This window comes from Ambystoma mexicanum, chromosome 12 (assembly GCF_040938575.1).
Source record: "Ambystoma mexicanum isolate Mex_15411 chromosome 12, UKY_AmexF1_1, whole genome shotgun sequence".
Classification (NCBI taxonomy): domain Eukaryota; kingdom Metazoa; phylum Chordata; class Amphibia; order Caudata; family Ambystomatidae; genus Ambystoma; species Ambystoma mexicanum.
In genome coordinates this window covers 1,010,435,799-1,010,446,797 of record NC_090936.1, presented here as the reverse complement: position 1 = coordinate 1,010,446,797, position 10,999 = coordinate 1,010,435,799, and the positions used below count along the sequence as shown (strand labels likewise).

Genomic DNA, 10,999 nt, shown 5'->3' with positions numbered 1-10,999 from the left:
TTCTTCTACGAGTAATCAATGCACTCAAAGCCGATGCAAGATGATCCTCATCGCTTCGGCGTGGCCACGACAGATTTGGTATTCCGACCTTCTACATCTGTTTGTTATTCATGGATTTAGCAGCTCACAATTAACAGGAACAATAACGGTTGACAATAGATTTCCACTAACCTGGATCCTGTGCGGCTATTTGAAGTAAGGAAAATCCCCTGGGCCACTCTACTCCCCCCCCCTGACCCAGTATACGGGACGGAAGGCACAGAGAACCCCGGGAAACCCTCGGGGGGGAGAAACCTGGGATGTCGTAGTCGGGGAAGGTTCTTAGCACTTTCTGCAGGTGTCGAAAGTTCTTCACTGGAAGGTGGTCGTATGATGGCTGCCCCCTATTGCCAATACTGAAGTAAAGAGGACAATGGTAAGTGATTAACAAACACAGGCTGAGAGTAAACTCTAATAATATCCCAGGATGGGTTACCTGATCTACAGGGTTGTCAGGGTTGGAGAGATCTGGTATCGGAAGGGAGAATAGTAGCAAGGAATGGCTGAAAGGTAGACAAAGCGAGAGCAAGAGGTTATACAGAAGTCTGTTTTCACTACACGTTGGTGTCCCCAGTTGCCAAGGGAACAACCACAAATGCGGAAGGATATAATATATCTTGATGGGCCGGATTAAAGTCAATACCTTGATAATGAGGTTTAGATGCCCTCTGGATTTTAGTAGAGGATGGGCTTTAAGTGTCGTTCTGAAGAAAGGAAGTATGAAAGAGCGTTACCCACAGTTTAGAATCAAGCAAGTGTCGGTTGCTATGCAACCGGGATGTAACCTACCCTGAAGAGCGAGAAGGTTCCTTAATGTTCGTGGCTTTTGACGATTATACGTGGATCTTTGGGGGCTCTGCATACAAGGACGTGTGATCACGGTTAAATGGACTGATACAGGATTTGAAATCTATGGACTGGTACGGATCCCGCGTTCTGAAAGTGACAAGGAGATGTTAGCAAATAGAGACGGATGAGGGGAAAGTAAAGGATAGAAAGACTAGCGAACTTACGTGCATTGATTACGGACAAAAGCAATGCAGAGTGCTTCTCGAGATGCAGGTAAAAGAAGCATCTCGGAAGCTGGGGGCGGGGCCAACCGACTAGGAAGCATCCGAAAGGCTGGAAGCGCACATGGAACACGGGAAGCCATCTTGGGAGTAGGAAAAGACAAGAAAGCAACCCTACACCATCTATGCCACAGGGATCATCTAAGATGAGCCCTCATAACACTGTTGGTAGCACCTTGCATCAGGCTGCCTCTTCACCCAGACCTGTTATCCAGAGAAGGAGGGTCCGTTCTGCACCATGACCCAGCTTCCCTAAAGGTGACGGCTTTCCTCCTGCAGCCCTAGAATTTGGACACTTCACATTGCCTTTAGACTGCAGGAAAACCCTAGCAAAGGCTAGACCTCCGTCCACTCTCTCCGGCTACAAGCACAAGTGGAAACATTTCCCTATATGGTGTCATTCACAAGGGTTCGGCACTCTTCAAATCAAGGCTAATCAAATACTACCATATCTTCCATCGTTGGCAAAGGCACAGCTGGCATACACATCCATAAAGGTCCCATCTCGTGGCTATCTCGCATTATAAGCACACCGTGGGCAAACCTTCCCTGTGGTCTCATAGGCTGGTCAAGGAGTTCCTCACGGGTCTGTGGCAGACATTCCCTCCAGTAAAAGATCCAGAATGGAAGCTCAATGCAGTAATCGCCAAACTCATGGGACTGCCTTTTGACCCTCTACATCGAGCCCCTCTAAAGTTTCTCTCATGGAAGACTGTTTTTCTGGTGGCTATTACACCTGCCAGACATGTTGGGCAGTTGAAAGCTCTCTTCTGCAAGCCACCATATTTGACTTTCATCAATCCAGGGTGGTGCTGTGCACTCATCCCTCATTTACTTCACCTGACCAAGCCGCTGGTCCTACCTGTGTTCTTTGTCTCTCCCACCTCTCTGGCAGAGAGGGCATTCAATTCACTGGACATTGCCTGTGGATTCAAGTTTTATATTGCACGCACAAAAGACTTTTGCAAAACTTCAAAACTTTTTGCAACATTTGGACCTGTTGAACAAGGAAGGGCCCTGTCAAAGTCTTCCATTTCCAGATGGCTATCTGCCTGCATGTCCTACTGTAATTGGCTGGCGAACAGACCACTGCCAAGTAGGCCTAGGGCGCATTTCATCAGAGACGTGGCTTTTACTATGATTCTAAGTGATCCGACCGTGGCTGATTTTTCTGCGGCTGGAATGTTCGCATTAAAAAGGTGCGACCTACCAAAAGTTTGCACCTTTCTCATGCGAACACACTTACATACTACAGGGGCTGCAGGGGTTCCCCCGCAACACCCGCTCACTATACTGTAAAGTATAGTGAGCGGGTGTTGCGGGGGAAACCCCTGCAGCCCACATTTTTTTTCTTTATTTTTTGCGGGTGTGCTGCGGGACTATTCCCCGCAACACCCCGCTCACTATGCCACACAGTATAGTGATCGGGGTTTTGCGGGGAACACCCCCGCAATCTTTTTTTTTTTTATTTACCTGCAGTGCTACCACCAAAGGTTCGAACTTTTGGTGTTCGAACCTTTGGCGGTAGCATTTTTTGGTTGTTTTGTACGGTCTGACCTTTTTTTCGGTCCGATCGTACAAAACCTCTACTACGGCGTTCCTGGCTGGTGTTACCCTGCTCAATATTTGCAAGATTGCTACATGGGGGTTTACCCATACCTTCACAAAATTCTACTGCTTTGACAGGGATTCCAGGGAGGAGTCCCCTGTTAGCCAGGTAGTGCTTCGCAACGTTTCTGCTTGAGGTGAGTGCTCCAGGGGTGAGTTTCCATTGCTTCTGTTGAGACCTGTACCGCCTCCCATTGGTTGTTATCCATGGACTGCTATATAATTGTATTCATGACCATGTGAATCCATGAAAGATCCAATGCTGGAGCAGGAACAGGTTATTTACCTGTAACTCCTGTTCTCCAACATTGGTAGCTTTCATGGATTCACACACAACCCTCCTGCCTACCCCTCTATGGCTCTTCATTCGTTCTTACTGCCATATTACGTGCACTTTTAAATCTGAAGATGGCCACCAGAAATAGAGCTAAGGAGGACCACTGTCATAGACTGGTGCAGAATGATCAAACGTGACAGCAACAGGGTATACAAGTACCAAGCAGTTTTTTAAAGTTTAAAGCAAAACTGCTTTATTATTACCGAGGATTCCCAGCCTGATGACAAGGAATATTCATGAGCCTGTGAATCCATGAAAGATGCCAATGCTGGAGAACAGGAATTACAGGTAAATTACTTGTTTCCGCCCTCATACATACAAGGATAACAGTGATTGCTGCTTAGGCAAAGATGAATGCGATTTGGTATCTCCTCTGTCATAAGTCCTTTTTATGCTTCTCTTCAGGTGGCCTTTGGAAAGTAGCTGTGACCTATCTATTAATGTTATGGTATCAGAGGCCAGCGATAGGCCTTTATGCAATGAATCTACAAGTGCAGACTGTGAACACAAGCACTGACAACATCCAGAAACATGGAATTCTTTCATTGCAAGCTCATTTTATAGCTTTATTATGGATGTGTCCAAAGCATCCCTCTGTTTCCTAGTATTGTTGTCGTTTCTGTTCTCTGCACAGTTCTGATTTATTTTGTGAGCCCACCATTGATTTTTCTTTGTTTTAGGTTTTTATATTGTACTGAAAATGTAAGGGGTCCAAGTATGGTAAGAGGCATGGCTGTAGGACCACGAAAGCAACATCAACATATCTGAGATTGATGAGGGCATCATCATGCTGACACAGGAGGGCGAGGGGGGGGGGCGATGCCCAAAACTGTTATAAGTCATAAACAAAGAGATTGGGGAGGAAAAGCAATAACTTACATACACTTCAAAACGTACAGTTTAGAGGTGGCTTGACGGTCAGCATATAGCTTCCCACATATCCTGCAAATCCATGTTGAAATAAGAAATTGCTGCACAGCAGCCAAACACAAACATTTCGAACGGCGCTGCAGTCACAGTCCAACTAAAGTGGTGAGGCATTTTGGGTTCTTATAGTATAAAGATCACCATCTTAAAGCCTAGACAGGTGAAATCGTATTTTATATCTTAAACATGAAAACAGTCTTCCCCCATCTAATGTTCCCATAGTGCATCTGTACATGGCTGGCACGGCTACTGTTCTGGATTGACTAAGCAAATGGAGCCTACTTGGATCTACCCACATTGTTGGTGCTGCCCCTGCAAAGAGGGAATACTTGTTATGCTTGCACACTGATCATGTCTCTTCTGCAGGTCACAATGATTCCTGGTCCATCAGAGCATGTTTCCATGACCAAGCTCTGTCTGATGTGACATCTGGTGTTTCCAGAAGACAGGTGAGAATCAGTATTGCTCAGCAGGTTCCCAATATTGCACATTTGATCCTGGAGACACAAGCACTGTGCCTAAAACACAGTCCTGAGGAAGGGCCATCTGTTAAGGCATGAAAAACTTATGAACTGTTGCAAATTTCTAATATTAAAAAACTGGAGTCTTTCCCAACATGACTACATTGAATACATTATGCATCCAGAAATTGACTTGCTCCCCAATTGCTGATAACTACCAAGGACACATGCAAAGAATCTTACTGCCTCCTTCAGGATTCATTTTATATTATACAGACTGTGCTGGCTGTCACCATTTCTACCTATTTCCCAATTAAATCTATACCACCAGTCGGCAACCTACAGCTTTCAGATGTTTTGGACTAGAACTCCCATGAGCCTGGATGTGCCAGTCAAAGATTAGGCCTACCTCTGAAAGGCAGGGAGACCATTGAAAAGTCAATTGCGTGGGACAGGGACTTACACAGTCGTACCACCCTTTCCAATGTTCTTTCTGTCAAGGTACAGTCTGAACTGCCCAGCAACCCCCTCCTTCCCGCATATCTGTCTCAGATATTTTTCAGTTGTTTAGGTCTCAATGGCATTTCAGCTTTTAATTAGTTCCTTGATCTTCTGTTTTGGAGCATCAATTTGGCTGGAAAACACTCCCACCTTTAATGTGTTTAAAGTCCCAATGTATTTAAATATCTGTCCTATTACTCATACTATACATCCTTAAGACTTTGCCTCCCAGACACTTTCTGAAGATCTTGCACCATCTTTGTTTTTCTCCTCAGATTGTCTCCAGTCTATCTTTGTGCTACTGCAGGTTTGGCTTTCAAAATATCTTGCCTGCTGACATAGCTTTAAGCATGGTCTACTTAAGATGCTTCACTGCTGTATTTCCAATTTTAGGATATATATATTTCTTAATTGCTGTATAGTGTTTTACCACCAATATGTCTGGTCTACTCCGTAGATTAACACTAAATACAATAAATACAGTTTTAGAGAGGAGACATTTGTTAAGAACAAGGCTTTGGATGCAAAACGTTACCATTAGTAAAGGTTGTAGTAGGTCGCTCCTGTGACCTATTGGCTATTTAAACAGCATAGACCACAAACTAAATTGTGCCATAGATATTAATTAAGCATTTTCAATAATTTAATGGTACTTAGCTGAATGAAAGCTGGATTTATGAAAGGTGCATTGGCCATACCAGGAGCATAACGTGTGCCCTGTACATTACGCTGAAACCACCGGCCTATTTTAGCATTTTGTGAAGAGCGGGATCCCGGCATGTCCCTAGAAAGCTGAGCAAGTTGGTCAAAGCTTTCTTATGATGGTGGTTTGATTACAGAGTGAGCAACAACACTGCGACCCTCCCCATGATATAGGCCTTCAACGGCCTTTCTAAAGTGTGAATGATCCTGTAAGCACTTTTTAACTTGAAGCATGTTAGCCAGTAGGAGTAGTTAGCTTAGGGAACTCCTCAAGGAAATGTCTAAACTTCTAGTGTACTAACACGCTGTAGGTGGTGGGAAACGCCACGTTACCCTTCCTTTAATGAGTACCACAGCTCGGTAAGATGTTCATTCACCACCAGGGTTTTTTTGGGCTGAGTTTTTTGCTGCTGATTACTGCCCAAAAGGACTCATCGGAAAATATGAGGGGCAGGGATTGGGGTGATCCGCCCTAATAAAAAATGTCAATGGGTTTTTTCAGCTAAAAATCAGCAGGTAAAAAACTCAGTGAAAATAATCCTGCTGATGGAATGCCACAGGACCCGCAGCATTTTAAAACTGTTGCATGTTGGTCCTGAATTGCATAGGAAATTATTTTAAGGCTGGCCCACTTCTGCACTCTTGAGCTATCCAGAGACATACCATCACTTCCTTTACCCTCATTTCAGTGGGAGGGGTCCATCTTAAACCCAGGAACCTAGCGTGGCACACAAACCATGACATAGGAACCCACATTGAGTCTCCATGTATATACCTCTTGAAGATGGTGTCTCCCTGTGCATGTCACTTAGTGTCCAGCATACTCTTCTCAGGATACGGGGACTGTGCCTTCATTCTAGACCTTGTCCTAATTATAACATGTTGATTATTATATAGCCCTATTTACCACAGCATTACCATGGCCCTTAATGATGCCTAGGCCAACTTCCTTGGAACAATGAAACACTTAGAGGGTATTGCAGGGGGATTGATCCTGCCATTCAGGGTGCCCATCGATTTTTGTAGCAAATGTAAGATATTTCTTATTCATCACAGAACATCCAATGCCTAGTTCAGACAATCGCATTTGGGTAAAGGATGCCCAACACAATAGCACGACAGCCAAGATGTCAGTGAGCATGAGATGTCCTAATGGGGAGAAATTGTGTAGCTTGAAAGCGTATTCTGCTGTGCAATTGTAATGGGGCATCCACAGGATAATGGAGATCTTGTGCCAAGATCAGAGTAAAAACTACTGGGCAATGACAGTCTAGGTGACCAAGTGAAGAATCTGCATGCCCGCGCCAGGCCACGACAAATACAAACTGCCCCAATATTGAACGTGCATTTAATTGGTTCCGTGGAGTAGAGGTGGGGATGAAGAGGACTTATGATTGGTCGCTGCGTAGGGTAGGGAATATTTGGTTAAACAAGACTCTCATACTATATGTGGCAAGTCATTTTTTCCACAGTCCTAGTACTACATAACTATCTCTCTCTGTAAACTACCCGCAGGACTGTGGTGCATTGACACAACTGCCCACGCTACAAAAAGAGAAAATAAGGACATTTGTGGCATTAAACAAGGGAGACCTGGGGGTACTAGATCTGAAATGAAATTCATTGGGAAGAATGGTTGTTTTACAAAACGGCAAGTTGTAGAACTCTCAATTGGGACTTAAGGACAGTTGATTAGGGTGTACTGCATTGATCACCAGCCCTTTTCCTCAATTCTCAACTGTGCAGTAGTTTATATTTGTATTGATTGATGTTTAAAGTGTTTTGCACAGATTTTATGTATTTTATTATCCATTAATTATTAGGTGAAGAGCTATCCCCTGGTATTAAGCATTCTTGAAAATGCGGTTTCTTTTTTTTTTGTTTAATTGGTTAAACCTTAATCCCTTATTAACCTTTAACAAATAGTCAAGTAGCGTTTCAACTCCTTGTGTAGATTAATCTCCCAGTTTGTTAGTATTCATTTGTCTAGGTGTTAATCATCTGCCCTCATTTCCTTGAAAATCCATTCTACTAATTTAAGGACATCCAATGTCTGACTAATTTTATGAACTGTCATTAGTCTTTCCCACCATTCCTCCTCGACAATGTAGTCAACCTGTGCCAGTGATTTTCTCAAAAATCCATTTCTTACTGTTTGGAGTTCAGGACCGGAGAGGGCTAAATGCCTTGTAGTTTCGATTAGTTCAGAGTTCTTACAGAATCGACATTGGGCTGCCTGCTCAGTTATCCGCTTTCTCAGATATTGCACTTCCCGCGATGGTAATATGTTCAGTCTACATCGCATGAGGAGATCACGAAAAATGGGCGATGGAAATCTCTTCATATATACTGGGAGATGATTTACTGCTTTTTTCCCCCAGATAATGTTCAAGCAATGTCTGTTCTCTGCTTTTAATGTATCAGTTTCGAGCCAGTCTCTTTTCTTTAGGCGTCTTTTAGCTTTATCTGGGTTGCCTTTTAGGGTTTCTATATCAATGTCATTGTATAGTAGTATATCTATACATTTTTGTTTCCATGCTCCCAAGAGTTTTTTCCTCTTTAGTATTTGATGTATTTTTTACCGGTTTCTGAATGATACATTTGCAATATAAAGACAGTGATTTCCAGAGGGCTCAGGAGGCCATGGATTGGAGCCTCAGTTCATGTCTAATTGTGGCAGTTTGCAAGCAATTTGGAAGTCTCAGTATCTTCCGCCAAAAGTATGCTTCCAATTTTCCCCAAGTTTCCCATGTTAAAATGTGGTTTCATTTATATGTAATCAGTGTTATTTATTTTCTTTTGACAGATATTTATTTGTATTTTTGTACTTTCATTGTTGTGAAAAGTTTATTAAACTGTCACAATTTTTAAAAAGCGCTTTCGGCAACAGTTTGCACAGGTTGGTAGGGCCTTTGCAATCTTCAAATGGTATTAAGTTCTATAGGGGCTTGTTTGGACACTTGTACATCATTAATAGTCTCACATGAGCTCTAATCCCTGCTGGCCCTCTTGCCTGAACAGTGGGAACATGGGCGAACTACTTCAGTTCCCTGTGCCTCGGTTCCACCAAAGTTGGAACCACTAAGAAACAAATTAATCATCAATATTAAGTGCTGGATAAAAACTGAATATTTGGCACGTAGAGGGAAGAAAAGGAGTTTTTCTCCAAGTGCGTGAGAATACACGTCAAGACAGCAGCAGATATCCGGGTAAGCAACAGTCTCTTTAGCTAGCAACATTAATACAGAACATCACTGGTTGGCCAAACTCTTTTCTGCTAAGCAGCTATTGAGCAGGATGCTAATGCTGACAGCAAATATGCACAAGCTACCAATGAAGCACCCCATCCATTGATGTCGAAAGCACATCTGCACAGGCTACCAGCGAAGCACCCCATCCACTGATGTGGACAACACATCTGCACAGGCTACCAATGAAGCACCCCATCCGCTGATGCTGGTGGCTCATCTGCAGAGGCCACCGACGAAGCAAACCTTCCACTGATGCTGGCAGGACACCTGCACAGGCCACCGACGAAGCACACCTGCACAGGCCACTGATGAAGCACTCCATCCACTGATGCCGACAGCACATCTGCACAGGCCATTGATGAAGCACTCCAGCCGCTGATGCTGACAGCACACCTGCACAGGCCACTGCTGAAGCACTCCATTCGCTGATGCTGACAGCACACCTGCACAGGCCACTGACAAAGGACTCCATCCGCTGATGCCGACAGCATACCTGCACAGGCAACCGATGAAGCATACCGTCCCTCATGAAACAAACAGAGCCCCAATAAATGTCTCGAAGAGAACAAGCAATGAAGTGAAATTAGAAAAACAACACTTATTCTGTTTTCAAAGTGAAGTGCACGGTGAGCTGCTGTATAAAAAGTCATAAGACATGCTTCGTTTACGGGGTGGGGCAATGCTTGCAACCAAATAACTTCCCATGTTTGTGGCCAAGAACAAAACATGAATGATGGCAGTACACTGTGGTCCTCCTTGCTGTCTGGGGGAAGACAGAAAGCATGTTATGGTGCATGGTTAAGTCAGTACTTTGCTGGGTTAATTTATAGACGTCTTGGCCACTAGTACCAGTCACTGGACGTTCTGTACATTCCTTATGCCCCCTTTTCGGTGGGTCGTCATTAAGGTCAGTTCTCCCTTTTCCTGTAAGAGGCTCTCCATTAAAAGTGATCACTGAATGCCAGATTCCTGGAGTCTCTTGAAGTGCTCATTAGGGGTTGTTCAAAGACCCATCTTAACAGTTCTTTGAGGTATGGAGTTCTTCACTGCATGGGCCAGGGTCCCACTCCTGTCTCTGGCCCGTGCACCGTGTCGAGGCCTGGTGGGGGAGGGGCGTTGTGCATGGACTGCTGGCTCTGCCAGATCTGATGGAGCTCCTTGAACTGCTCCACCATCTTGTCCTTCATGTCTGGGTGAGAAATTTGTAAGCGGATGCTGTCGATGGACGAGTTTGCCTCTCCCGAGAAGATCTCCAAAAGGATGCGAGCAGCCACTGGTATGACCTGCAGTAAGGAATAAGAGGAGGGATTAGCCCCCACTCTGTATGGGTAGAGTGAGAGGAAGGATCATGAAGATTAAAGAGGAAGAGTGGGGCAATCATGAAGGAAGGTAGAGAGAGAAAGAGAAAAGGTGAGAGAGAGCAAAGGAGAGAGAGAGCAAAGGAGAGAGAGAGCAAAGGAGAGAGAGAGCAAAGGAGAGAGAGAGCAAAGGAGAGAGAGAGCAAAGGAGAGAGAGAGAGCAAAGGAGAGAGAGAGAGCAAAGGAGAGAGAGAGCAAAGGAGAGAGAGAGCAAAGGAGAGAGAGAGCAAAGGAGAGAGAGAGCAAAGGAGAGAGAGAGCAAAGGAGAGAGAGAGCAAAGGAGAGAGAGAGCAAAGGAGAGAGAGAGCAAAGGAGAGAGAGCGAAAGGGGCGAGAGAGAGCGAAAGGGGCGAGAGAGAGCGAAAGGGGCGAGAGAGAGCGAAAGGGGCGAGAGAGAGCGAAAGGGGCGAGAGAGAGCGAAAGGGGAGAGAGAGAGCGAAAGGGGAGAGAGAGAGCGAAAGGGGAGAGAGAGAGCGAAAGGGGAGAGAGAGAGCGAAAGGGGAGAGAGAGAGCGAAAGGGGAGAGAGAGAGCGAAAGGGGAGAGAGAGAGCGAAAGGGGAGAGAGAGAGCGAAAGGGGAGAGAGAGAGCGAAAGGGGAGAGAGAGAGCGAAAGGGGAGAGAGAGAGCGAAAGGGGAGAGAGAGAGCGAAAGGAGAGAGAAAGAGAGCGAAAGGAGAGAGATAGAGAGCGAAAGGAGAGAGATAGAGAGCGAAAGGAGAGAGAGAGAGAGCAAAAGGAGAGAGAGAG

The 10,999-nt window shown here is 44.9% G+C and overlaps 1 protein-coding gene across 3 annotated transcripts in view; it reads right to left on the bottom strand.

Moving 5' to 3' along the window:
* Positions 1-3,220: 3,220 nt before the first annotated feature.
* Positions 3,221-10,999, bottom strand: part of IRF5 (interferon regulatory factor 5) — a 215,697-nt gene continuing 207,918 nt past the window's right edge. For all 3 annotated transcript variants that reach the window (XM_069629551.1, XM_069629549.1, XM_069629550.1), the window contains one exon: positions 3,221-10,179. In XM_069629551.1, coding sequence (XP_069485652.1) covers positions 9,940-10,179 — 240 coding nt within the window. In that variant the 3' untranslated portion in view covers positions 3,221-9,939. The remainder of the gene's footprint in view (positions 10,180-10,999) is intronic.